The 27,959-nt window shown below is 39.2% G+C and overlaps 4 protein-coding genes and 1 long non-coding RNA gene across 8 annotated transcripts; 3 read left to right on the top strand and 2 right to left on the bottom strand.

Moving 5' to 3' along the window:
- Positions 1–3,400: 3,400 nt before the first annotated feature.
- On the bottom strand, positions 3,401–6,826 carry LOC137135669 (uncharacterized). The gene is made up of 3 exons (XM_067520079.1): positions 6,309–6,826; positions 4,631–4,994; positions 3,401–4,487 (listed from the first exon to the last, which is right to left on the bottom strand). Exons 2-3 carry the CDS (start codon positions 4,978–4,980, stop codon positions 4,235–4,237), a joined length of 603 nt encoding a protein of 200 aa, XP_067376180.1. The 5' UTR covers positions 4,981–4,994; positions 6,309–6,826; the 3' UTR covers positions 3,401–4,234.
- Positions 6,827–7,053: 227 nt separating this feature from the next.
- On the top strand, positions 7,054–8,603 carry marveld1 (MARVEL domain containing 1). The gene has a single exon (XM_067520093.1). The coding sequence runs from the start codon at positions 7,301–7,303 to the stop codon at positions 7,796–7,798; it is 498 nt and encodes a 165-aa protein (XP_067376194.1). The 5' UTR covers positions 7,054–7,300; the 3' UTR covers positions 7,799–8,603.
- Positions 8,604–8,663: 60 nt separating this feature from the next.
- LOC137135679 (uncharacterized) lies at positions 8,664–11,125 on the bottom strand. Its single transcript, XR_010915478.1, has 3 exons — positions 11,014–11,125; positions 9,031–9,050; positions 8,664–8,798 (listed from the first exon to the last, which is right to left on the bottom strand). It is a non-coding gene; the product is annotated as an uncharacterized lncRNA (long non-coding RNA).
- Positions 11,126–13,576: 2,451 nt separating this feature from the next.
- LOC137135663 (phosphoglycerate mutase 1) lies at positions 13,577–16,866 on the top strand. Its single transcript, XM_067520067.1, has 4 exons — positions 13,577–13,867; positions 14,512–14,786; positions 15,579–15,759; positions 15,942–16,866. The coding sequence occupies exons 1-4, from the start codon at positions 13,729–13,731 to the stop codon at positions 16,109–16,111; spliced, it is 765 nt and encodes a 254-aa protein (XP_067376168.1). The 5' UTR covers positions 13,577–13,728; the 3' UTR covers positions 16,112–16,866.
- A 337-nt stretch (positions 16,867–17,203) lies between these two features.
- slf2 (SMC5-SMC6 complex localization factor 2) lies at positions 17,204–27,695 on the top strand. 4 transcript variants are annotated; one of them, XM_067520032.1, is made up of 21 exons: positions 17,204–17,368; positions 18,030–18,064; positions 18,594–19,123; positions 19,245–19,487; positions 20,426–20,471; positions 20,908–22,334; positions 22,482–22,561; positions 22,652–22,765; positions 22,873–23,040; positions 23,613–23,718; positions 23,817–23,904; positions 24,024–24,165; positions 24,302–24,389; positions 24,556–24,732; positions 24,900–24,994; positions 25,112–25,199; positions 25,328–25,447; positions 25,665–25,742; positions 25,879–25,965; positions 26,724–26,792; positions 26,976–27,695. In XM_067520032.1, exons 1-21 carry the CDS (start codon positions 17,334–17,336, stop codon positions 27,447–27,449), a joined length of 4,290 nt encoding a protein of 1,429 aa, XP_067376133.1. In that variant the 5' UTR covers positions 17,204–17,333; the 3' UTR covers positions 27,450–27,695. The 4 variants fall into 4 exon arrangements, with proteins under 4 accessions (XP_067376133.1, XP_067376142.1, XP_067376124.1 ...); XM_067520041.1 differs by having other exon boundaries at positions 17,205–17,368; positions 18,594–18,841; positions 22,479–22,561; XM_067520023.1 differs by having other exon boundaries at positions 17,205–17,368; positions 22,479–22,561.
- The last annotated feature ends 264 nt before the right edge of the window (positions 27,696–27,959 follow it).

Raw genomic sequence — 27,959 nt, 5'->3', positions numbered from 1 at the left:
AAGTAGCCGGGGACAAGCGGCTACCACAAGCACTACCGTCTTCTCAGCTTTCACATCAACACTTCTTTTCACAGCAAAGGAAATGATCTTTCTTTCACATCAATAAAGCAGTTTTCAATACTGAAGGTTCAGCAAAGAGTTTTTGTACTTGAGTTCCTTAAAACTGAGTAAAGTGAAAAGGTGCTGCCTCCTGCTCAGCAGGACACTGTTGTTGAATCATGTTTGATGTTCTGCGTTCATCTCAAAGGAGGGCGGGGAGGTGGTGCCAAGCCCATGTTTAAAGACTGCAGAACTGAGAGGGATCCTGAGCTGTACAGTTCTGAGAATAAGAACAAAGCCACACAATGACACAGAGGAAGGAATAACAATGAGTGCTGTGCCGCAGTGTTGTGTGTTTCTACTGTGAACAAAGATGCTGAGTGTGGCACAGGGGTTGAGTGTGTGCAAATGTGTGCACGTGGTGGAGATTCAGAGTACGAGGAGCGTGTACTGTATGTATCATTTCACTAATTACTGTTCCGTGCCCTAATTACAATGCAGCAGGGACACATTCTACTCTCAGATCCTTGCTCGTGTAAAACCTCTATACAGCTTCAGTTGTCAATCACACCCTTAACCAGACATGGGGAAAAAAGCTTGTTTCTTCTTCTCCCCATCTTCTTTTTGAAAATCCGATCTGCTCCCCATGCTCTCAATACAGCTGTCACGCCTATCTTTTTTCGTCCTTTGTCAGCTTCGCCTCGACTAATCCTCACTAAAATGTCTGGAAAGCAATACCAGAAAATGAGACGAGCACATTTGAAATCTGAGAATAGGTTACAGTTGAAAGAAAATCATAGAAAAATAGTTCTCTGTCAAAATGCCAATTATTTGGCTGATTTGGGAGACAGTTGGCCAGCCAAATCTACTTTATGATCACCACAAAAAAGGATTTAATCAAAATGCAGACTAGATTGTCTACTTCAGCTTTTATATGATATAGACAGTCAGCACCCTGCACATTTTGTTCACTTTATTTTCAACAAGCTGTGCTGATCAGACAACTGGGCTACAGATACAGTATTTGTCATACCTTAGCAAAAGATCAAAGGAGTACAGACACAGTTGAAAGCAAACTTGACCTTGTATTAGATGTTTCGGGACAGACTGGTTATCTGCTATCATACTGTACAGTCAATAGAAAACAGGATGTGTATGGTTTACTTTTTACTTACTTTGACCATTTTTATCACAACAGAAAAGACTGAAACCTAAAACCTTGAAATACATACCATTTACAAATGCCCCAAACACGGAAAAGCCTTCCTCTGTCGTTTTTAATAAACACCTAAATTTAGCTAATAATTTTAGAAGCATAAAAATGTTAATTTATATGCACATTATTTAGAAAACTGCTAAGATTTGCATGTTGCCTAAAAGGAAACAATCGAAACACAAAGGGAAACTTTTCCACAATGCTGCTATTGTGTACAGAATTATAATAGCTGCAAGGACAGAACTGTCTGCAAAAATTTGATTTCATTTCTGCAGCTGTTACACTGTAGTTTACCACAGACAAACATGCTAGTTTATAAAAAATTCAGATGTTTCAATGCTAGACTTTATTTAACCTTTTATCTGAACAATAGGTATTTGTCCACTTACAGTCACCTAACATCCAGGTAAACACCCAGGAGTCTAAATTTTGAAATGTGTCTTTTTGAAATTTATTCATTACTTAGAATCAATGTAAAAATACCATGTAAAAAAAAACGTTACATAATCTAAATGTCTTACATTCACAGTCCCACTTATTCCATTTAATTTGATTATTACTTTTGTAACTATATATACCAAATAGATAGAAGAGTTAAAATAACTTTATCATTGAAATGTAGGGAGTTATATAGATGCTTATGATTAAATGTACCTTGTTACTTTCTACCACTGACCATTACACTGAAGAATAAGCTGAGCCACAAAGCCAACTGAATCTAGCTGCACCTGTATTATTGCTGGATCATCAATTCACATCTATAGGCATAAGATTTATAGAGTGAACGAAAAGTTGAGATAATCTACAGTATATGGTTGCGCAGATGGGTTTTTCTCAGCAATGAGCTTACATTAACACAACAAGGTGAGAGGCTCAGCAAATTGAGGATTACTTCAGAGTCAGTCTCAGCACTGAGGGAGTCAACTGAAGTTTCAGCATATTAAAGTGGCCCCACAGACGCTTTATTTTGCAGCTGCTGAACTACTATTTACTCAGGTGGAGCTGGAGGAAACGGATGGGAAGAGGACATCTGGTGGATGCAGGGCAAGCCTAATTTGAATATCCAAAATCTTACTGTGGTGTGTCATCTCTAAGAAGAAATCTTTCTTGCGTGTCCTGAATTACTCAGGAGGACATTGTAATGACCTGAAGAAACATTTTATAATTCATGTACAGATCATTTTAGAGCTGTGTTAAAAGGACAGATCAAAGAAAAGGCAAAAAAGGCAAGTTGAGCACAAATGCCCAGGACCAAAATTAACTAACTAAACTGATCTGCTTTTTAATAGACGAATGGGTAATCAATTTTTCCATCAGATAGTCTGTGCCATGCAAAATAAAGCTTTTGTGCCATCTAGTGACTGCTTCTTGACTTACAGCTTCATGAATATAAATGACCGCTGGAGGGCAGCATTTGTTTTCTACACAGCACTACCAGCGGTAAAAAGGCAGTCTAGTGTTATCTTCTGCAAAGATGTACCTTTATGCGAGTAGAAATTGTTTGTTGCCCTGCTGCTCCAATACCAGCGTCAAGGTCAGCTCTCACAGTAAAATGGTCTATATGAGTCTGTCTGAGGTTAAACAGAACAGGCGAAGAAGAAGCTGAGGCGAAGAACTGCTCCAGTTAGTGACCACCTACATGCCAGTGTTTCCCCCCGGTACCGCTTTACTTGCACCTGTATACGCCTGAATTTACAGATACTAACGGAGCCACGATGGTAACACAGTAGCTTCACTCTTTTTGTATAAGTTGTAGTTGCTGGAAAACATTTAATGCACGTTCACAAGCAGTTGCAATATTTGCATCACCCTTCACTCAGGGGTTTATAATAGCAAAGGGGAAACATGTTCTTAGAAATCAAAAACTTAAATCTTGCATTTACCAGAGTACCCAGACTGTTATTAAAGTACTTAAATATTTAACAATACAGTATACAAATGTGGCCTGATTTTTTTTTTTTTTTAAGCTTAGGTAAACTGTGTTAAAGCAGCAGGTGACAGTTTGTTTGTGCCCCCCCAAGTTTAACAAACAGTGTTTGCAGTGTTTACAGTGTTTGCATTTAAGGTAATTTCAGTGAGTCAATCTATGCTTAAGCAGTCTCTTTAATAGATGACTGTATTAAAGAAAAACAAGAACACCAAAAATACAAAGACTTGTTCTTTATTACTTTGTACTATAAATCTACAAGTGACACAACGGAATTATCAAAAGTTTAAATCAACTTTTCAGCAATCTAATGAGGTTAATCATATAAAGTTTTTCATAGCCACAGTCTGTTTACACACTGTACCAATATATATTTTACTAAAAACTAAATTTTATTTTCAAGTTTATCTTCCTCTGATTGTGAATGCTTTTGGAAGAAAGCACTGCCTAGTGAAAGCCAGCAACAGGTTGAAGTTCCTGGCACTGCTAAGTCAAGTTCTCTAAATGTGCAGGAAAAATGTTCACACATTTACGCAGCTCATGACAGCTAAAACTGGTTCCATTGCACCACTGGTAGTGTTTTGTAATTTCCCAGCCACACATTATAAATGCCTGGTAAACACCAGTTTAAATGAAGATGGTCCATTAGTGAATTATTTTACTTCATAATTATCTTGTTCATTTATTTATTTACACATCTAAATAATAATAGTAATAATAATAATTAGTATGCAAGGTTAGTGTAAGTGGTGGGATATTTAGTAAATACATTAGGCAATTTTTCAGAACCACCATCACAAAATAAAGTCATTTTTTCCTACATAATTTATGAGGAAATGTGTCTTTAACAAATAATGCACCATCTGATGCATTATGTGACACTATTCTACTCTTTAAACCTGTCAAATAATTTTAATGCTGCTGTGTGTCTGTGTTGCGCCATCCTGAAGTTATTCAACCTTGTGAACACAATGAGTCAAGCAGCATCACTCAGTTGTGCCAAACAACAAGCATGTTGTTTTTTTTGCATGCCAGATATTATACTGAACCAATCAGTGTAGTATTCGGTGGAGGTATCTCTCTGTGTTGTTCTCCCCTCCTCTCCTCAGTCCTGAGCCAGCTCTAACCGGTCTCTCTGTAGTCCCTGCAGGGTTCTGGCTCTCACTTAGCACTACAGTGGCCCCTCTTCCTGTTGTCCCTACGGGGGTATGTCGATGAGGCTCTGGACTGCTACTTCCTCCTGCCTCAGCATCATTCTCCTCTCCCTCATCTTTCCCCTGGTGAGTCGGTGAGTTTTCCCGAATTCTTAAGAACAAAAATGGTTTTGTTGAAAGAGAAAAAAATAAATACAATTATACACACACAGGACACTACAAAATCTCATGCAATGGAGGTATTTTTTGTGTGTGTGTGAGATACTGTGAAATTAGAAATCACATCATTTCTACCTGAGGTGATTGAAGGCTCGCAGCCAGTGCGATCCCAGAGCGCCTCTCCCATTTGTCCTAAGCCCTCTCCGGTGGCCTTGTGACCTCAGTCCAATTAAGGCCTGAGCCAATTCTGCCTCATCTCGCTGGCCCCAAACCAGCTGTGCCCTCTGCTCTGCATCCTGGTCCCCCGCTGCTCTGAACAGTCTCTGAAGCTGCCACAGATTCACATTGCTGAAAATGTTGCCTGAGCCAGCCTTCCTACTCCTTCTCTCAGCCAGACGCCACAGTGAGGAGGAACCCGCCACCATGGAAGAGGGAGCGTTGGTGGGTCCGGTATCCATCCAGAGAAACACGGGGAAAAGCGACATACACTGGAGCCACTCTGTAGGTAAGGAGATAAACATTTTAAAATCATTATGATGCCACTGTAAAGTGATTTAAGAGCAATTGAAACAGTAACAACAACAAAACACAACATATGTAGTACATGAGCACACACACTGCATTACACTAGCACAGGTCTATAGGTGCCAGTCAGCTGTGAGACTTCTGCTCAGATTCTTTAATCCTGCTTTGGGATGGGAGTGACAAGCTGCCCTTTTAAACCAATTAAACTGCAGATGGTAACCCCGTCTCTTTAGTCACATATGGCTTTAAGTGGCACACCAATGGATATTAACCTCTTTTGGTTTGACGCAATAATATCAAGTCTACTTACTAGTTTTCTCCAGAGCTTTAAACAGTAGCTCACCTTATGAATGGACTCTCACAGAGTTTGCTAGTGAAGCCCATGAGTTTAAGGACACCTTCACTGATACTGAACTTGCTTCTTTTGGGTCTAGTTTGAGTAGTACATGTAACTGAATGCCATTAAAGTTCCCTCTGACTTGTCTGTGTTAAAGTCTCTCTACATCCACCTGGAAAATGCCTCAAGGTCATCTTGTTGCTCACACCAATGAGTTTATAATCCCCTAGATAATATCATCTGAAATCCTAATGATGGGAAAAACTCCTCTATGTGATGTCAACTGGACTTTTTCAGCTAGAATTGGAAAAATGTTTTAATATAGGGAAGTCAGAAGGACGTTTAAAAGCACTATTGTACATTTACACCCTAACTAAAGCCATAGGAAGGAAGTTGAAAATTGGTGACGTAGCCCTTTAAGATCAATTGTCAACACAAAGAGTTCCTGATCAACATTCAACTTTCAGTTTCTCTTTCAGTTGAGCTTCACTCTGCAACGTCGGTCTGCATACAAAGCTCCTCTAGCCCGCATTACACATCAACTAGTTTAGTCCCATTTGTTTACAGTGTACAATAGGAATGCAGTTTATACCAGTAACCACTTCTAATCCCCCCCATCAATAAAACGCAAAAGAAACTATTAACAATTATTCAGACTCTGTTTATTTGCATTCAAAGTAATTTAGCATTAACCCCACGTGAAAGACTCCTATTGCCCGTCCACAGTAGGTAGAGATCAGCTCATTGGTGCAGATGTCGGATACAGTGCAAAACTAAGAGGAAGTAGGCTATAAACCATTTTTTGCAATCATAACGGTCACATGATAACAAAATGTGATGAAGTGACTCAATCCTTTTACTGTCTTCTTTATCTTGTGATTTATTATTCGGAAGGCAGGTAAAGAGAAATCCCGTGAGAGTCATGTGAAAACTGAAACGACGTCTGCTTACCCGCAGATTAACCGATCTCCAGCGCTTTCCTCAGCTATCGCATCCTCCTCTGCAGCTCCTTTCATCCAAACGATACCAGCTAGACGACTGCGTTACAACACAATATGTTGTCCGGCTGTTGTCAGCTGCAATCAATTTTAGTTTTTGAGCCAGCTGTCGATTAAAAATCAAGTCGTACAACGACCAATGAGAATAGACTTATATCTCGGTCCTTATAGTTGGACCAATCAGAGGCATGGGGAGGGTAGAGGTGGTGTGCTCCACCCCCTGGCCACGTAGAGTGTGCGCGCTTGAAATCTATTGACGTCAATGGGCCCGGCTGGCACCAAAAGCAACCGTCGTTTTAAGTGAGCAAGTGTGTAACCACCCTGAACCGAAACACGCAAACAGGATGACGCAAGGGGTCCCAAACACAGGGGCCATATGAGCAGACCTAATATTCTGATCACACAGACCACAGTGTGGTTTCTTGTGTTTACATCGAATGAAATGACACGGAAATCATCTGATTCTCTCTTAAAATATAAAAAAAAAACTAAAACATCTGTCTTAAAATCATGTTTTGCCTACACCTGTGCACTTATACTTCGTGAAATCGTCATAAACTATCCTAAAACAAACTTGTTTAAGAAAAACAGAGCAGGACGATCACGCACACACGCACCATTGGACATGGTTGAATCCAGCAGTCCAGCTGAGGAGGAGCAGGCTTTGAATTACATGCCGCCCCCTCTCCATCAGACGCTTCAACAGAGGAAACGGAAAAGACGAAACATACAACAAGGTTTTTCATTTCAAAACCCCGGGGCTGTGGAAAGAACAGAGAGTTCCTTTTTTTATACTTAAACTTATACACATTGATTTCATTGTTAGGCGCCTGCAGCCAGCTGTTTTTACTTTTTGCCCATATTTTCCCCAGCTGTTTGCAGCTGGCAGAAAGCACCCGCCCTGTTCGGGGAAAAGACACCGAGAGTGACCGGAGGAGGAGAGAGATGCCACCCCAACGTCCGCAAGCGCAGGTGAGGGGGAATATGCTAAAGTTCCTCAAGAGCTTTTTGGGAATCATCCGAATCCTGCAGATAGCGTTTGGAGCCGGTCTGTGGGTCACCATCGCCGCTAACAAATATGAAGGACCCATCCATTTCGTCCTGTTCGTCGCTGTCCTCTTCTGGCTCCTCACCCTTGCCCTTTTCTTCTTGACCCTCCTGGAAAAGCAGGACCTCGTCCCGCTGCTCGGCGGGGAGCGCTGGCTGTCCACCAACCTGGCGCACGACGTGGCCGCCGCCGTCCTTTACCTGCCGGCCATAGGTATAATGATCTTCAAGACGGATCGCCACTCGTTTTGCAACTTGGAGCAGTACACGCACTACTGCCTGTACAAGGTCTACCTGACAGCCACCGTGTTCGCCTGCCTGAGCTGCCTGGCTTACGTCCTGTCGCTTGTTTATGGGGCGTACAGAAAGTGTCGGGGTGAGCAAACAGTTATCTGATGAGACTGCACCGGGGTGATGGCAACAGGGAGCAAAGGAGAATGGTATGAGGGTGGGGGTGGGAGGTATTCACAGCAAGATGAGGAATAGTTAACTTCACTGTAATTTAACTCGACGGCTTCTCTAGACTAAGCCTTGTGCCTTGGTGGGCACACAGAATCCAAACCCTCTATGGCTTTATTAGCAGTGTTGGTATAGAAGCCTATTGCTACCCAGGATAAGGAGTCGGGAAATGTGTTTTGAGAGAAAATCACTGAACCTCTTAAAAGAAGAATTGGCAAGTGTTTGTCTCCTAGTTGTGGTTAAGACCATTGAACCACCTCTTATTGTCAGTATGATTTTTCTCTGATTATCTCATGTTCCCTGCATAAAGAATATTATTCTTTTGGAGACTTCTTATAGTGGGTATGCAGAAAGTTTACAGTAAAGTGGCCTCCATTTATTTTGTAGAGATCTGTGTTCTAAAATCAAAAAGGATTACTACAGTTGTTTTGACAAGGGATTTTTTTTATTATGTTTTTAAAGTATCCTTTTTTTGTGTGTGTTTTTGTATGACAGCAAGGTATACTGAATAGTTACTTATGTGTGACAGACTGAAACACTTAATGGATATCTTTTTGATAAGCTCTGTGTCTGTTTTGTCTGACTTAAACATTGTCTCATAAGTGCCTTCTGCCAGAATGCTGTGTTCTCACTACCAGCAACATCCACATGGATGTGATTGGTGCTATGATGTGTATGCTGAACAAACATTTTCTCTATGTAAAGCCAAAGATCAAGAATAAAGTCCGGCTTGTGAGAGTCACTGAGATGTGTCTTTGGTTGTCAAGTGTTTAGACAAGCTGCTCCAGAACAATGTTTGTAAGATGCTTTGTTTTGAGAACTTTCGGCTAAATTTAGAGAAGGAGCTTGGCCACATGCACAAATTGGAGGTTTGGTGGCTTTTTCCAAATGAAACCCAGATATAGAGGGAATAGTGTCAGAAGCCCTCAGGAACTTCCTGTTGGGAGATAAAAGCCAATCAGCAGGGGTAATTTATACGCTCTGCCACTTAACCACATGAAAGACATAGATCTGTAGACTTATCTGTGTCTCTAACAGATGATGAGAGGGTGCATGCACATTCTGTATGAGAAAACGTATCTGTACTTTGCATTAGCTTTCCTACTTTCAGAAAAATAACGTGCATGTGTGTTGCATGTGTAAAAATGTGGAAGGAGGCTTGTACTTACCGGAACAGTCTGTTGGGGTCCTGGAGGTGGGATAACATTCAGCCAATGAAAATAAGGACAAGCAAAGGAGGATGATTCAATGTCTCATCTATTGCTTCAACAGCACCTAAAACCACACTATGGCAACTTTGTTTAGTTGCCTTTGTATGGTCAGCAAAGTCTCATTACTTCAGTGTGTGTGACGGCTGTGTAATTCTTTGAGAAAGGGACAAGACATTCCTGTTTCCACATGGAGGCTTCATACTGAATGTGATGAGTTATCCTTGGAAAGGAGCATTAGTGATAAGACTGCATTATCACAGCTTCCAGATTCACGTTCCTTTGTATGCTAAAATGTTTTACTTAACTAGTGTATAATCATAGTATTTTATTCAGTTTGTATCTTCATGTTAAATTATGCTCGATCAAACAGCTGTGCGTTATGTCATAACCTTGTTTGGTGGCATTTTTATGCAGTGACAACACAGTGTGCTGTACGCACATGGTGTTGTCACTGCATAGTACAGTATGTGAGTGTTAAGCACGAGGTGACGTCTGTGACCAAACTTACAGGAGTGTAAGCGTTAATGTTAACCAGCTGTAGCACCGGGACATAAATCTTAGCACTTCTAAAGGAGGATAGAAGTCCCTGCTCCCATCCTCCCCCTCCCCCTCTGAGACTTCTACTGAAGTATTGCACGTGTTGGGGCCTGTGCACACGCACTGCTGTATACAGCCAAATGGAGACAGTACACAACGAGCCAGTGTTCGGCATAAACAAAGCACCAAATCCAGGAAAGAGTTTTATCTCAAATGTTACCATGGTGAATCATTTAAGCTTTGGATAACACAACTGTCAGTGTTTGATGATTATTAGGACCCGAAAAGGATTCTCCACGTTTGCCCTCAAAGTCTTTTTGAGAATAACACATTAACAAGCTCTGTATTATTACACTGACCACCGTTTACAGAAGCCACAAACAAGAACCCCTGCAAGAAGGGTGTGGGCACCACAAAAGTGAGACTGTTGTACGTCTAGTTACACAAACAGTAAAAAAATAAATAAATAGACAGACAACTGAGTATAAGGACATACAGAGCCAGGCGCTTTGCTGAAGTGCCAACTGCATGATATTTACTTTAGCTAGTCAGCCGTTTCCTGTATGTGCTCTCCCACCCATCTGCAAGGGAATAACCTTCCAGTAATCACTATATCCCCTCCAAATGCTTTTTTTCTGGCCGTCATTGGAAGCACAGCATCAAGTATGTTGCCATGGATTGATGTCAATTATCTGAAACATACAGATACAGAGTTCGCTGCCAGAAAATCTTAAAATGAGTTCTGTAGTCCCAGATGGATACCACAGACATGACTCATGACTATTTTTAAATCACTGGCAAGATCACCATGGAGGTATGGCACAAATGTCTTTTGTCCCTATTTGTAAAAAGTTAGGAAATGTTGTAAAAAAAAAAATAAAATAGAATGTGAGCTGCAGAACAGAATCTCATGAGCTAAAATGGAAAACATGTTTTGTTCAGATATATTTTACCAGGCCAGATGGTTGGCCTCAAGTCAGATCTTGTCACTAAACTAAAACATGCAAAACATAAAACAAATATACACCACTTTGCTTTTTCAGCTTTAAAATTACTTTGGTTTTATTTTGATAAGCTGTCATTTGATTTCTTACCCACCAGAACATACCAGAACAACAAAGGACAAAACTACAGATTTTAAACTACAGACTTTAGAACATACCCACTTAATTTAACAAACTGCTAAAACGTCATTTTAGTGTCAGCTGAACTTTGGATTTGACTTAAACTCTTAAACTGGGATCACTTTAGGACGGAGTGTGGACGAGAGGCACTTGTAGAACTAAAGAATCATTTTAAACATGCAAACCCTCTCCCTCAGGAAGTTTCAGCAGCAAATGTTACTATAAAAACATGACTTTAAAAATATAATCCAGTCTTTTTTTCTTCTTACAGTGTACATACCTAATTTTCATATGTGGACAGTCTTGTTTTGGTAAGACTCACAGTTTAGAGCCAGGTGCAGATTGGTTGGTGAGAATCCACTCAGTCCAGTCATTACTGGAAGACCCCTGTCATTCAGCGCTTCCATTGAGAAATACCCACCCAAAATCCTTTGCTTGGTTCCCAGTGGAAGTGTTCTATCCTTGCCAAGTGTATGTGTGTATGTGTGTTGTTTTTTTTTCTTGGTGACTTTTCCCACCTTGGTTGGGAAGCTACATGTACGTACATGAAACAAGAAAACACACACATGCACACAGCAGCACCCTAACCACACTTTCACCAGATCCTGCTGAGATGCACATTCCACTGCAGAGGAGAGAGGAAAGGGGCTGGAGAAACAGATGGAGACAGAACAAGTGAATGAGCAGGAAAAGAGGAGAAAATGAGCAAAACGCCATACATAAAGATCTGTGGAGGACTCTGAGATTGATATTTCCTGTGTGTGTAAAGGCATGAGTTGGCACAGTATTCCAGGCATGGACGCCTTGTTGTTTGCTGCTGTAACTCTCTGGTTTATAGTTTCCCAAAATGGTGACCAGTATACTAATTCCACATCTGTTACAGCAGAACAGTGTTCACGTGTTGCACGAGGGCAGTGGCAGTCAGTGATGAGAAATTATGACAGTTATTTTTAGCTCCTTGAAAATACCACAACTTCCGTCACTTTGCCAATCCAAGGAGTTAAGTATGTTAGAGTAAAAGAGACTTAGAAAACTAAAGAGAAATGATGGGTAATGCTTTTCTTTTTTGTTCAATGGGTGGATGAATTAGTCTATTTCCTGTCTGACATTTAACAATTCTGGCTTCGCCTACATTAGGAAGTTCTCCTCATCAACACCTATACATTTTTCATAGAGCATCATAAATCATGAGTCATTTCCATATAACTAAAATCAGTGTGTTGTACTTTTAATAAATATTGTATCTTTAGCGCACTGCAAATGGACACGCACTGGGAAGTAAAACAAACATTCCTTCCGAGCATGAATCATGGAGTTCCTGATAATAGCTCTGAACTGTTTTGCAGGAGCCATTTCCCCACAGTCTGAAATTCTTCCTGCTACACCATAATGCTTTTGTAAGGAAGAACGACACATTTTTAAACGTAGTTTCTCTTCGAAAAGAGTAAGCGGTTATAGTCACAAAATGATAAAATGAATTTAAGGTAGGAAAAAATAAATTGTTGCATCATTATTTGATTACAACAATTCGGGTGTGTAATAAAATAAAAGTCCAGATGTTCAATGTCGTGAAATAAAAACAAGATAGGAAAAACAAACTATGTGAAGGTAGACAGTGACAAATAACATAGTGTCTGATGGAATTTGTTGCTATATATAGATTTAGAGTATATACCTCCTGTTAGACATTTATCTAGGAGGAAACATACAGTTTATTTTTGACCAAGTGTTTGTAATTTCTGGCAGCTAAAAAGTTTGAGCAATGACTTAAGTGATCCTCTAAGAGGGTCAATAGGGCTATTCAAAAATCATTTCCAGCTGTTTCATTCATGTATCAGAACGTTGCCTCTTTGTTTGTTTCTCTTTTTTGGCCCTAAACATATTCACTGGAAATTGATTTGTCATTCCTGGCTCAAACACTAGGTAGACTATGTATATCCCCAATGAGGCTGCAGATAAGTTTAAAAATAATGTAATGAATGTAAAAAGGAAATTTGTGAGGTGCTCACCTACTGGCTTAATTGTGTTTGATCACAACAGAGAGCAGTGTAGTCTTCTCTGCAAGAAAAAGACCAGCTGTTTAAACCTGGCACTGTTTGATAAACCTTTCTGTCATTAAACAACCACTATAAGTGATATTTAATTTAACATGTCACAGAATCAACATCTGCAGACGACAAGGAAGAAAAGCAGCTGTTAGATAAACACCAAGAAAGAAGATAACTGCACAGAAAATCCATCAAAGGATGGATTCATTGAGGATTTAGACACGTATATACTTAGAATTCCTATACTGGCTTTAGATATGGTGTATATATAATTTTTCAGTTAAAAGTTTGAAACTGTCAGAAAGGTGATAATTCTAGTATGTGTTTATTATTAAGGTCAAAGTGGACAGTGGAGTGGTATTAGAGTGCATTATAAGAGGAGGTGGTTCCAATATCTGGGCCACCTTATGGCTACCCTATATTTAAAATGAATGAGGTGGGAAATTATAACCTTGTAAAAATTGAATTCATGGCACAGGTGGTCATAATGTTATGCTTGATCGCTGTATATAATTTATTTAACTTACTTTATATAACTTTGGGGTTTTAAGGATGACGTTTAAGCTATATTATAACATGATTGTAATGAAGAAGCTGGAACGTTAGAAGTTGTGATCAAATAACTATTTTCTCACAAGGTCACAGCTACGATAGATAGATAGATAGATAGATAGATGGGTCCAATTTGAAGGTCAGGAGCAGTCGTTGACGCCCTCCACTATTATTGGTTGAGAAATAAAACGTTCTACCTCAGCGGAATCTCGTTGGCTGTAACCTAGGAAGTAAGGGGAGCGATCAATCCATTGGATACAAATCCTCACTGGTTTGACAGCAGCTAGTAGATCTACCCCCGGAGTTCGGATTTTCAATTTCACATCCTAACATCCATTTTAAAGAATTAAATCTAAAAATTTTAAGCGATCGACTCTGTCCTGTTAATACAAGTCATGGCTGCCTATAAATTAGTGCTCATTCGCCACGGAGAGAGCAATTGGAACCAGGAGAATCGATTCTGTGGCTGGTTCGATGCAGATTTGAGCGAAACAGGGGAAAAAGAGGCGAAGAGAGGTGGACAGGCCCTGAAAGGTGAGAAATAACCAATTCATTTCTTCTTAAAGTGGATTGCAATAATTCTAAGAGGTTTTGGGCTAGTGTACGGTTGAGATGACATCATAGTCCCTGCAACCGACTACAGACAGTGAATATGTAAAGACTATATGGAAGATAGGCAAACGTGCAGACGGTGCAAGGTGCAACTACTTTAATAGTGAATGCATTTACTTCAGTTCAAGCAGCTGATCAAACATGACAATTCACTATTTTTATTGACACACGTGAATTGTTTATCTCCAGAGATGTGACCTCGGGGTCTGAGATTGTAAATTCAGTTTTACTTATTTTTTTTTAACAAATCACTAATGACTAAAGACTACAATAAATTATAGATAGATAGATAGATAGATAGATAGATAGATAGATGGTCAATAATGAAAATTTGTCAAATGTATCCAGGAAACGCATCATATTTTCATTCAAGCTTAGAATTTTTCCCCATTCAGTGTATTATCTATTATGTTTAATGCACCTAGAGCTGATGATTTGTTTTCACAAAAGTATTCTGGGGGAATAAAATCTAAAGGCTAAAAGAAACGGTCAAGCCATACAAATGTAGGTCTCTTTTAACAGTTTCAGTCAAAATATTAAAAAAATATTGTCTCTCACTTGGACAGATGCTGGCTTTGAGTTTGACATTTGCTACACCTCTGTGCTGAAGCGGGCCATTAGAACACTGTGGCTGGTCCTGGACAGTATTGACCAGATGTGGGTACCAGTGCATAGAACCTGGCGACTAAATGAACGCCACTATGGAGGCCTGACAGGGTTAAACAAGGCAGAGACAGCTGCCAAGCATGGGGAGGATCAGGTAAAAATCTGGAGGCGCTCATTTGATATCCCTCCTCCCCCCATGGGCCCAGATCATGACTACTACTCTATCATCAGCAAGGTAAGATATGTTATCTACACACAACTAGTGAGCTCTGAGGAAAGAAATTCTTGTGTACATATTGACCAACTTGATCAATTCCACACAGACGTGATGTGACAAAGAAAAGACTACCTGACTACAGTCTACAGATCTCTGCATTCAGCCACTGGCCCAACCATGTAAACCTTGAATGAGTGACATGAGCAGAAATGACTGGAGTGTTTAGAATGAATGAAATCAGTGGATTTTAGGTCATGTGTCTCTATCTTTTTTCGTCTGCAGCACATTCAGCTTAATCATAAAAATGTTTACACATATAACACAAAAGATTTAACAAAAGATTTAACTTGACAGAGCCACACTAGGGCTCTGTCACTAGAGAGTTAACATATCACTGAAAATAACAAGTACAAAGTACAAAAGTTCAGTCTAGTTGGACAACATTTATCATGTCTGTCTGCATTAAGAGGGGCAGTTACAAGTTAGATGTAATAACCCTATAGTGGTTAATGGTGGTCTACCAAATTTAGCAGAAAAGTAGCCAGCAATAGTTCTATAAGTAAAATGGTAGATTCTAATATCCCAATAAACATGAGACCAAATAGTTTGAAGATGCATGTTTGAAAGACCGCATTACTTTTCACTCAGCCAAATACATCTCAGATTTGAACAATAAACAACAATACATTTTTTCTAGCATCTCTCTGTGCCCATATACAGTACTGTGTACAATACCAAGGAAGCAGAATTGCTCACCTGTGTCTGCTCTGGTCTATTATGTATTTTACATGCTGACTGCCTTTCCTGCAGGATCGTCGCTATGCAGACCTGACGGAGGACCAGCTTCCTTCTTGTGAGAGCCTTAAGGACACCATTGCACGAGCACTGCCCTTCTGGAACGAGGAGATCGCCCCTCAGATCAAACAGGGGAAGAGGGTTCTCATAGCTGCCCACGGAAACAGTCTGAGGGGGATTGTAAAGCATCTGGAGGGTTGGTGGCAGTACAGTGTTTATTAGTGATTTTGATTAGTTTGCCAAAATGCAGTTTATTATTGTGATTAATTCAATCTCTGTTGGTTTTAGTGATAAAATGTTAATCATGAATAACAACAAACTACAATTTCACTTACATTAGTATACAACTGCTCTTTTTATGTGTACTGCCACCTGCAGGAATGTCGGATGAGGCCATCATGGAACTGAACCTGCCAACAGGCATCCCTATCCTTTATGAGCTTGACAAGAACCTGAAACCTCTGAAACCAATGCAGTTCCTGGGAGATGAGGAGACTGTACGCAAAGCCATGGAGGCTGTGGCTGCTCAGGGAAAGGCTAAGAAGTAAAGCCCACAGACAACCACTGTGTGTACAATGGTATAAGTTGTCCATATTAACTGGCCCCAGATTAGAGTTTGTGCTAAACCCTAAGTTATTTCCAGACTGTATTACAAGATGACACTGTAGATTGTCAAAAAACTGTGCTCTACTTGCACAGTGCCAAGATAATAGATGATGAACAACAGGGATAACATTAGAGACTCAGGAGAACTGCTATTATATATATGTGTCTGTTTTGATCATATTACTTCATCTTCATCATTACATGCCCAGGACAACATTTATATTTTTTGTCTATGCTTCTATGTCTGAAGGACATTAGTGCAATGTCTCTGTATGTTGTTGCTATCAGTGTTGTCTGTCAACGCGTATTTTTCTCTAACACTATAAGTTATAAATCCAGTTCTTGGACTATGGTCTACCAATTTTGCAATACCACTGTGAAGCATAATACTATGAAGAAATTCAATCTACATGCAGTCAGTCCCTTTGTTACCCCTTCTGACCCCATTTGGTCTATCGCTGCTTCTTCTGATGTTTTGTGTCACCAGCCCCATTCATACAATAAATGCCTACAGCTGATCTGTCAGCCTTATGAAGCTGTAGTGGCGGTTTTAGTCAGATTGTCTGTGAATTGAATATCATATCATGTCTTATAACCCTTATATGTTTCTTTAATAGTTGTAGTTCCTTCTGTGTTGGGCATATGTAATCTGAACGCTCTAAAAGAATAAATGCAGTTGGGCAATGTTTAAATCAAATGCTTATCTTTTCTGCATACTAACATTAAGTTAGGCTAATGGTCAGTCAGACTCTCAGGCCAAATTTTAGCTACATTGTTTTTCTAACATGCTGAATGGCTTTTTTATGTAGGCAAATAAACTAATATTGCGTGCGTGTGTGTGTGTGTGTGTGTGTGTGTGTGTGTGTGTATAATAAGAGCTCACTCTCTAAACAACAGTTGACTTTGAATCCTTAAATCTACAAGAGATAATTTCTGAGAAGAATATTATAAGCAAACACATAGCTTTGTGCTAGATGAATAACCTTAGTAAATTCGGGTCAAGTGCCTGAAAGAGTTGTTATGACTCAAAATCCCAGAATGCACTTCGTGTAATATTGGCCGATGGTACTCCAGGCGGGAGAGGATGAGCTGGGTTTCATATAGTAGTTCAGAAACTGTTATTGTCGTTGGCTCTGGCTATGGACAACCTGTCCAATACTCAAAATGAGAAAAGCAACAGAAAATCAAAGAAACAATCGGTAAGGAAACAATATATACTTTTTTTGCGCTCAATTGCTAAATTGTAAATGCGTTAGACGGCTAGCTAAACAACGTACTTCCTGAAAGAACGACGTGCTAATATTCAATTTTATTTCACGTTTGCTAGCCTGAAAAAAAGGCTGCTATGTGCGCGAAAAACAAACATTGCTATTGTTAGTAAGGATCTTTATAGTCGATGTGAAAGCGAGTCTACGTTAACTTGACGTAACAAAATTAACTGCAACGCTGTCATGTTGTTATATCAATGAAAACACGTTTTCTTGTTAGCGTTAACTTTAGTTTGCTAGCATATCATTGTTGTGTTACTTTGTAAATACCACCTCTGTTTATTGAACTCTCCAAGTGGTAGCATGTCAGCAAGTTTAAGTCAGTTTACACTTTAGAATATTTGCTGCTGGATTCGTGTTATTATTTAACGTAGCATGCAGGGATTGGTAGAAAGCAGAAATTGAAGTTTTTTTTATCTTCTTTTTTTTGTTGGCTGTTGTAAGAGTGATGGTGATGACGCCACTGCTACTCTTTATTTCTTTAACTGCTGCAACATTGACTTGACGTTATTGTTGTCTTGGTAACAAATGTACGTTTGATTATTGATAATCGAAACATGTTCTGTTCCCCCTACCTGACATTGTGTTACAGGACACTTGCAGAATACTTCTCCCCGAGGAGTAAAGGTAGGTCAAAGTGTCAGATCTACGATCTTGAAGAATTTTAAATTTAGTTATATATGAAAATAATCCTGTATTTGCAAAAATGTATCTATATCTATCTAATCTATTGTATGTGTTAGATCTTAACTATCTGTCTGTCTGGTTGTAAGTTTTAAAGAAAACGATTCATTTTATTGGCCCTTCCTCTAATACAACAGCACTGCTACACATCCAGCATTCCTGAATAATTCCACAGCTGTTGATTCAGATTTTGTTGTAGCTTTTTAATACTTGTTCATTGAGGCGCTGTTGAAATGAGCTGTTAAAGATATTTCTTATGTTTTTCCATCCTATTTGTATCGATTTTTTTTTTTTTAAATAGGGGGGACAAAACCACCTCTTTTCACATTGCACTCCAATATGACTACACAACACACTTTCACCTTAATAATAAATTCATAGTAGAATCATCACCTTTCATTCTCGTAATGTGAACTAGTCCTTGTATGAAGGCAACTTGATTTTTCTTATATTGATTTCTTCTTTGTTTTAGTGAAGGATCTAGCACGTCAGCAGCACCTTCTACCCAGTTACTCAACTTTTCACCAGGAAACTCCAATGAAGCCCTCTCAGGTCCCTAACCTGCTTTCACACCCACCACCCAGGAGAGTTTTGCCGCTCGAAAGCCCTGAGCTCTGTTACAGCAACAGATTGGCTCAGTCTTGGCATCACTCTTCAAACCCAGGTGCAATCCATCCATCAGTGTTTGTTCCAAGCAACCCAACTAGCAGTGGCATGCCAGTGAGTAGGCCTTATCACATACCCAGGGATAGACCGGGTCTTCCACAGCACTGTGCTCAACCAGATGTTTTTCCACTCAGCTCAACTAAAGTTGATACCTCAGCATATCAGCCACAGCACTTATCTCCCAGTGATTTTCACCACACATCCCCTCAATTCATGGAGTTAAGCAACCACTCTCTATCCTCTCACATTAGGAGAGCTCAAGTAAACAAATCAAAGGACACTTTTTCTTTCTCAGGAAGTAAAACTGTAACAGCAAAATGTGAAGATTTAAAAAAGGTATCCTTTTGTCTTTTCTTAATATGATCATAGATAAAAAGTAGTTTTGTTAGAAGTCCCTTGTTTATGCCGTGTATTAAAGTGGTCATGTAATGCTAAATTGTAACATTTACTCCGTTAGAGACAATCCAGTGATGCACAGAGTTCCATGCAAACTGTCCAGCTGCACAGGCCCCCTCTGACCCTATCGCTAAACAGCAGAGCAGCTCAACAACTTTACCCATGGCCCCTCTCACATTCAGAGCAGTGGAGATCTGCTACCAACCAGTGGCCCCTACAGGGCTACCAGCCTTCCCCAACTACCCAGTCTTCTGACACAAGTAGTGGTCCCAGTTTCATGCAAAGCCCTGTAGCCCCTGGCCAGGTAAAGTTATTTTTAAGAACACGTTAAGTTATTTAAGGTTTTAATTCTGAGCTGTCAGTTTCTTCTTCACTGGGGACCATCTCACATAAGATATTTAGTTGGAGTGAGTGGATTGTGTTGTTCACAGGCTTGGTACATGAGTAAATACAAAGATGCCAGTGACCTTTTCAAACTGAATTGCCATTTTATTTCACTTTGGCTGTTGTTGCTGTTGTTGTTTGCTTCCAGCCTATTAGTTAAGAGGGTTGTATTTTCCATCAGCATCAGTCAACACAAAAGGTGCATTAAACAGATTTTACTTTTAGATTAGTAAAAATAATTTGCCAGGTGTAGCACTAGGTTTTGTTAATACATTTTTTATATATGTCCTATGTATCTGGATAACTTTTTCTTTAATGCAAATTCTGTTAAATCAATTTTAACAAAGATTTTAAAAAAAAACTTGCTACAAATCTTTAGTTTTATTTTTTGCACCATAGCATTTTCCCACTGAAAGCAGTTTTTACTTCATGAAGGAGGATTTACTATAATACTGTTGGCTTAGAGTGACTTAATTTTAGTTTAGTTTAACTAGTAAACTGACAACTAGGGCTAGCTTTTGTTAAAAGAAATGTTGCCTGTATGGCCTTGAGTTTGACATTGATAGACCTTTCTAAAATTTCTTTAAATTGTAGTCGATAATATTGAAGCAATTTGGTCTGTGCCATAAAAATATTAAAGTTATTTTCCGAGCCCTAGCTGGGTGTTAAGCAAGTCAGTGTACTAATGCTTTATTGGACAGCTAGTCGTTTTAAAACGATTCAGCAAATGTCCCAGGTGTAGCTCAAACTTTGCATTGATTGTATAGTAACCTGTTACTGATTCTTTTTGCTGAAATTGCTGTTGAAATTTTGCTAAAAGAAGCCTGCTTCCTAATCAGTCAATTGCTTCTTTTATAGGACCAAGAACATAATAGAACCCCTTCAAGAAAAATGCTATTTCCAGGTAAAGATTTAGTAAATTGATTATCTTATTTGTAATGTTTTCATTGTTTATCAGAATGATAGCACAGAGCTCACATATGAAGACTGTAGACATGTACACATGGCTTGTTTGTTTCTTTTATTGTTTGTTCTAGTAACATGCTGTATCTGACAACAGTCAATATTGTCACTCCACCATATCTTTCTTATGAAGCGATAGTCTTTTATCTTTTTGGAATTTGAAATTGTATTTTTTGATTTTTCATTTTTTTAGTTTTAAAGCTTGCCACATACGAAGGCTCCAAATAGTTACTATGTTGTTGTTTAGTTTTGTATACATGCCAAGAAAATCAATTTACTAATACAAAAACCACTTACTTGCAATGCTGATTAACATTGGTAAACACTTAATACAGGGTATTTGTAAAATAAAAAGATATGTCTTTTTCTGTCACCAGTGGTGGACCTGAATTACTCCTCTCCTAAGAGGCAGAGGGATTTTGAGCACTGTGACGACAATGCCAAGAAACTGTGTGTTCAGACTGTGAACTCCGAGAGAACGCAGATGCCAAAACCTACTGTTGGCACCTCACTCAGCACTTCCCAGGTGTCATCATCGAACCATTCTCCAGTATTGGAGCTGTCACCCAGAACTACAGATAGCCATCTGTGTACTGAGTCAGCATTTGGTCAGTCACCCTGCTTGGAAATGTCATCCACATTTAAAACAACAAAGTCATCCTGCACATCACAGTCGCCCAAAACTTGTCTAAAGAAGCGACCAGCAATGGGTGCAAAGCAGGCCTTTATAAATTCCTCTCATAATGACATTGTGAAGTTAAGCTCAACTTCAAAGCCTAGTGGAGAACATTTTAAGAAAAAGTGTGAGGAGAATGATAAAACTCTTAAACCAAACACTTTGTCATCTTCTGAGATTCCCCAGAAAGACACTAGTAGATCACATTATATTGTGTTAGAGAGCCACCATTCCGATGGAACCTCAGTCTTACCCATGAAGATTCTGAGCAAAAGAAAGTCTGACAGTAGCACTTCTAAACCAGCTTCAAGACAAAATTCAAGTTCTTCAAGCCGTTGTATAGTAAAACAGAATAAAACTGCCCACTCACGAAGACATGTAGTAATACCTAATGATGCAGAGGAGCTCTTCACCCCCGATCCCATGGTTTATATTGTCAGCCCTACACGTAAGACTGCAAAGCCAAACAAAGATGGGGAAACGGCCAAATTACCCAGTTCAGATAGAAGTTGTCCCTCCGCTACAGCGACTAGCTCCAGCACACCTGTCATTGGATCTCTGTGCCACAAACCCCAGAACTCCAAAGTAACTGGTTCTTCTCTTCCAGTAGACACAAAAGTATCTTCCTCAGTGTGTAATCCGCAAATTTTGTTGCCAACTATAGCTTTGGTGCGGATAAAACCTGAATTGAGCACTGAACACATTCATCCTCAAGATGGAAACATCCCTCTCACTTCTTCATGCTGGCAGCTTAAAGAAAAGAGTGTTAAACCTGATGAGAAATGTGCGTCTCTCAAAGACGATGTGAGTTCAGACACTTTAGAGACTGACAAAGCTGCCATCAAACAAACCTCTACATCCCGTTGTTCTGTCTCTCCGCCACTGAAGAGGCAAGTGACTGAAGTGGGTAGAAAGCACGTGAATGAAGAGGATCCAATCGATGTGGAGCTAGACCTAAGCTTTGCATTAGATTTAGATCTAACCCAAAGCTCACACAGCAGTGAAGGGGAGCAGCTGCTTTCTCTGCAGGAGATGATGGAGCGCGTTACCAAGCCCTCAGATACACCGGAGAAGGGAACCTACTCAGAGCCAAGTACACCTCGACATTGCAGCTATCAGTCAAAAATTGTAAGCGTCAGATTACTTATTTATTATGGTCTGTATGTGCTGTGCGTGTATATATTGTATTTATGAATGTATATTAATCAACATGATGAGTAGGACTAGTGAACATGGTTTAGATTTTAAAGTCATCTGTTGTGTTTTCAACAGCAGCTATTGCCACCCAGGACAAAAACGGGCATCTACAGCAATAGTCTCGATCAAATGCTGAAGGACATAAACACCAATAAAAAGTAAAGTTTACACAAAGTTTCACCCATGTTATTTTTTTCATTTGAGTTACAATAGCAGCGCATCGTTCTCACAATATTTCTATCTAACAGAGCTAAACAGATTGAGATGCAGCTTCTAACCGCATGTAAAGAGGACCTGTTGAGAATAGCTGAATATGAGGAGGCTGAGGAGAACCAGGATGAGGGCATCTCCTCTGAACAACAGTATGTCATTCAGATGCCCTTTGACTCATTATATTTTTTCACTGGTACATGTATTTAAAGTAGTTAACTGTAATTTACATTTTGTTTTGTGGGAATTTGTTTCACAGGGAATTCCTGCAGCGCTACTCATTGATGTCCAGTGCAATCCGAGAAGTACCTCCAGGAGAAGTAGTGTTTAACCTAGAGAAATTTGGCCAGATCTTCAACCAGAATTCGCTGCAGCTAAGAAAATGCATGGTCCATCCACAGGGCACAGCACAGAAAACCCTTCTCTGGTAAATATATGAGCACACATGCAAAGTTTCAGTGTAAAATATTGTCAATCTGGCGCTTCGGTCAGAATTTAGGCTGAGGTAAAGACGTTTCTCCAGATAATACCTGTTGCTTTTCTAAATCTTAGTCTAGACACAAACAACAACAGAGCCTTTATTTATTGTCCTGACCTGGTTACCAAAAAATCAGTATTCACACTTAAAAAAAAAAAAAAACTTTTACTATATTGTTTTCCTTCAGTAAAATGGGCCTGTAAAGATTATTCTGGTGTTTATTCTCCTTTGGGTGGATTCTGTTTTGAATTGTCTTTAATTCAGGTTATTTTCTTTCAGACCGGTTTCTCTTTGAGCTTATTGTTTTTTTTTTTTTTTTTTTTTTTTGTTTGTTTGTTTGTTTTGTTTTTTTAAGTTCACGTGAATTATGTTGGTGCTCTATTATCTGCCACAATGCCACACTTTGTTCTAGGGAATGTATTGTACATCGCGTTACTGTTGGACACAAGCTAAGCTTTGGATTGCATTTAAGGTTTTCCTCTAATCTTTCTCTCTACTTGTATTTCTTTACTTTGTATCAGGTCAAGCCCTGCTCAGCTAAGACTGCATGTGACTATTGGTTTGTTCCAAGAATCTTATGACTGCCAATCTCCCTGTCCGACTCAGGTTACTCGTTTTCTATTCAAGGTGGGCCCTGCACACACATTTAGCATATTAGTGATTTTATCTTTTTTTTTAATCCACATGTCAGAGCTTTGAGAGTAATTCTTTGTTGATCTTGCCAGATGATGTCGGTCCATAGTGAAAGAATGGTGTCTGAAGCGATGCTGAAGGCACTGTGTGACATCGCCTGTACTGCTGCTTATCAACGAGGTTGTCTTCTTTTTGTGTGTGTTCTTTGTGTCCACTTCACAAGAATTTGGTATTTGCTTATATCGTTTGTTAATGGTTGTGTGTGATTTTTTTTTTTTTTTGCATGTTTTCTTACCCAGTGAAGAATGGAAACCAGCAATTTAAAGTTTGGGTGCCCAGTTTGGCTGATGTTACACTGGTCCTGATGAATATGGGAGTTGCATTTGTTACTCTCTTTCCTTTTGAGAATCTGCAGCCTGCATTTACGGAGGGAGATTTGCTGTAAGTAGCATTCCCGTGTAAAGTATCACTGATTTGGATGCCTTTTTATTGAAAAATGTTAAAAAATGTAATTTTGTAACAATCTTTTTATGATTTATGTGCTTAATTTCATTGGAATTTCTGTGTATTTGTGCAGGGAGGATGAGTATGTCAAAATTGAAAGTCCCTCCAGTGACAAGGAACAAAGCACATTCCCTGAACACAACTGCAACAATATTTTGAAGGTCGGATGCAATAGCAAACTGATATGTGAAACTGTTTACTCTCATGTCTGTGAAAGTTTGGCTGGCAAAACAAAACTTCACCTTTCAGTTTTTTTGTCTGTATTTCTTTCTTTTTTCTGTCTTTTTTTTTTCATTTATTTATTTATTGTTGTTTTATTTTCTCCAGTACCTATCTTACTGTATGGGCATCTGTCCACGGGCATACAGTGATGATGAGCTGCTCCTGCTCCTAACTGTGGTGGCAAGAATTGGCTTAGACACAAGGCTTATTCTGCAGTCTGATGTGGAACTGTACCCTCTGCAATTTAAAATAGTCAACAACATCCGGGACTGGGACACCATGGTTAGCACATGCGTGCATTTGATTCTTGGATTTCCAGACATTATATCACTGTTAAATTATACCTTTTCCCTTTTTTAGGTAAATTTTAATTTGTCATTAAAAATTAATATTTTTTTAAGTTAATTAGGTTGTTTGTTTGTTTTTGTTTTTTTTTTTTATATCTTTAGCTGCCAAAAATCTGTCAGGCCCTTACCAATCTGACAGATGACCACCACAACATGTGCCTGCTGGTTCAACTGCTGCCTGATAATGCCTGTGGAAAGTAAGTTTTATCTTTTTATAAGTAATTTTTTTTTCTCCTATTGGCCCTCTCTTCTCTTGTGCTTTTAGTCATTATTTAATCCACCCTTTTAAGTGTTCATTTTTGTTCCTTGTTAAGGCAACTGCGTCGGCACCTGAGCCTTTCCATGATCTCTAAGCTGTTAGATGGAAATTGCACGTACAGACCAACAGAAAAAGAGTTTCAGGTAATTAAACTAAACAGACGTACATTTCTGTAGATGCACTTGAAATATGTAGTTTCTCACTGTTGCTGACCAGATGAAAATGTAATATATTAAGTTGTAGTTCTCCTCTTTCTCTGCACAATGTTTAGCTATCTAAGCTGAGGCCTTATGTGCCCCGTATGCAACCTTCTACCCTTCTCCGTACCATGCTGAGCTCCTCCAGCAGGAATGAGAAAGATGGAGAGGATATGGCTGCTCTAGACCAACAGGTCAGCATATTTTTAATGTCTTGAGGTTCCAACCTAAATTTCATTGTTATACTTTTTCCTTTTCATGCCTGGTCTACTGAATATGTCCATATGGAAGAGCCTTACATTCACAGCATTTTAACAGGCCCCTATTATGAAATAACTGAATATGATTTCTAGTGTCTTTTTTTTTAGTTATTTATCCTGATGCAATCTTTTTCCATTTAATGTGTTCTAGGCTTACTACCTCTGCTATAGCCTTCTGACTTTGGCAAATGAAGCTTCAAATTTTCAGTTTTTCCCAGCTCAGCAGAAGGTATGGCTTGTTCTATGTTATTTTCTTTTATTCTGGGCTCTGTTGCTGAGTTGTGCTGTGCGAAGTTCAGCAAATTTACATTTTCTTGTTAGAGGTGCATTATTGGTAATGTTGTTATTTTCTTTCTGGCTATCAGGAACAGCTTATGTATCTGTGTTCTGAGTTGGAAACACATGTTAAGTGTGACATCAGAGAGAGCGAGAAACGTTTATATCGAAGCAAGGTTGGTATAATTGCAAAAGGAATGACAAATATTTAATTAGATCCTATTGCATTGTGAAACCATTTTGTAAATTGTACACATTAAAAAAAAAATGTTGCAGCTTCGATAGAGGCATTTGCTTACTTTATTATTCCAATAAGAAATTTATATATGTCGAAGTGTCACTGGGCAAGACACTGAACCCCTAACAGCCCATTCCCCTCGCCAGCTGTGCAGTGCCGGTCCAAGCCCCGTAGAAATTGGGGAGGGTTGCGTCAGGAAGGGCATCCGCCGTAAAAAAAAAATGTGCCAAATCAACTTGCGGACAATGATCCGCTGTGGCGACCCTGAACTCACGGGATAAAGCCGAAAGGACAAAAAAAAAAAATTTACAGCCCACCCTTAAACACAAATTAACAAGAATGACAAACAACATAAATCTATTATTACAGAACCAAATAAAATTTAGGGGAAGAGAGATTCTTCACAAGCTCACCCGTGTTGATGTGACAATTAATTGTCAAAAAAAAGCTTGTTGACCCAGTGCCTGTTTCTACAAAGTAACACCATCCATTGAAATTATATTACACTTACTGTGTGTCAACGTCATGCTGTTCATCCAGACTTAAGGGCTTAATCACAGTTGGCAGCCCGTATCATTGCTGACTTGGTATTTTTAAAAAAAGCCATGTGAGCCACTAATTTAACCTATCCTATGTTCTCTTAAAGAAGTGTGTTACATTAATCCTTTTATCTCTGCCTTTGTCCTTTAATTTCAGGTAAAGGATCTTGTTGCGAGGATCTACACCAAGTGGCAGATGCTCCTCCAGAGGACCAGGCCTCTCAATGTACAGTAGTTACACTCTTTATATATACTTCATTTATGCACTTAAATAAAAATTCCCCTAAAATGTACAGTATCAGCAATAGACTCTTAAAATTAGTTCAGTTCAAGAGTCTTAAAAAAAAAAAACACCCATACAACAATCTGTATGATTCTCATTTGCATTTTTAATTTTTCTCCCTTTTAGGGTAAGCTGTATGATTATTGGCAGCCTCTGCCTACGGATACACTGATCAGCAGTCAAGAAGAGCAGATGGAAAACAGTGATGATGCAGAAGGCACTCTGATGGAGGGAGATCCTGAGCTGGAGGAGGATGAACGAGAGATAACCAGTGGATCTGAAGAAAATGAGGTTGTGATTGATGGGGAGCAGAAAGAAGAGGAGAAGCTTGAGGAGCAAAGGGGCATACAATTAAATGACAAGCTGGAAACTGGTGGAGGTAGTCCTGTGAATGACCTAAATGAAACAGAAGATGGACTAGATCAAGTTCCTGGAGAGTTGAACCAAGATACTGTAGAGTTGGAGCCTCAAACACACACAGAGTCTAAAGCAAGGGAAGAGCTAATAGAAACTGGTAACGCAGAGCACATTGAGAAGGAGACTGAAAATACTGGCCATACAGAACTTGGCACTCCACCACAGCCAGTTGGCTGCATGTGATTTAGTGTCATGGAAAATTATAAATATGTTTTCAGGGCTTTAAATACTGTTGCCTTAATGATAAGCTAAATTTGCACTCTTTGCCAGTTCTCAGTCTGTAAACACCAAGTTCCACATAAATACAAATGATAATTGTATACCTATGGATAAAATCATTTTAGAAGAGATCACAATGTCTGTTCAGGGTCGAAGCATTCTGTGATTTTTGGTTAGTGCGGCACAATAAATAAAATATCCTAGAATGGTTGTCTTTATGTTTTTAATTTGATGTCACCATTGTATATAAATGACTTTTTGGTGTATTCCTGTTTCCTTTATTCAGACTTGGTGCAATATGTTTAAATGTTTGTCATGCCTTTGTTTTACACACAGCAGTTTTCTTCTGTTTTGTTGTCTTCCAGCTGTGGCTGCTAATATTTTATCTCAAAATGTTTCTCAAGAGTTCATAATTTACGTGATGGCTACATGTACCTTTTATGTGTAGTTTTTTACTGCAAATCAGCCTTGATA

The sequence above is a fragment of the Channa argus genome, chromosome 1 (genome assembly GCF_033026475.1).
Source record: "Channa argus isolate prfri chromosome 1, Channa argus male v1.0, whole genome shotgun sequence".
In the NCBI taxonomy this organism is placed as follows: Eukaryota; Metazoa; Chordata; class Actinopteri; order Anabantiformes; family Channidae; genus Channa; species Channa argus.
The sequence above is the reverse complement of the archived record's forward strand: the minus strand, read 5'-3'. Positions and strand labels throughout refer to the sequence as shown.

Coding starts and splice junctions, on each gene's coding strand:
- LOC137135669 (XM_067520079.1), bottom strand. CDS start 4,980: ATGTCGCTTTTCCCCGTGTTTCTCTGGATGGATACCGGACCCACCAAC. Junction 4,488..4,630: donor CGAGCCTTCAATCACCTCAG/GTAGAAATGATG, acceptor TTTGTTCTTAAG/AATTCGGGAAAACTCACCGA.
- marveld1 (XM_067520093.1), top strand. CDS start 7,301: ATGCCACCCCAACGTCCGCAAGCGCAGGTGAGGGGGAATATGCTAAAG.
- LOC137135663 (XM_067520067.1), top strand. CDS start 13,729: ATGGCTGCCTATAAATTAGTGCTCATTCGCCACGGAGAGAGCAATTGG. Junction 13,868..14,511: donor AGGTGGACAGGCCCTGAAAG/GTGAGAAATAAC, acceptor TCACTTGGACAG/ATGCTGGCTTTGAGTTTGAC. Junction 14,787..15,578: donor ACTACTCTATCATCAGCAAG/GTAAGATATGTT, acceptor CCTTTCCTGCAG/GATCGTCGCTATGCAGACCT.
- slf2 (XM_067520023.1), top strand. CDS start 17,334: ATGAGAAAAGCAACAGAAAATCAAAGAAACAATCG. Junction 22,335..22,478: donor GCAGCTATCAGTCAAAAATT/GTAAGCGTCAGA, acceptor TGTTTTCAACAG/CAGCTATTGCCACCCAGGAC. Junction 24,733..24,899: donor TCCGGGACTGGGACACCATG/GTTAGCACATGC, acceptor TTATATCTTTAG/CTGCCAAAAATCTGTCAGGC.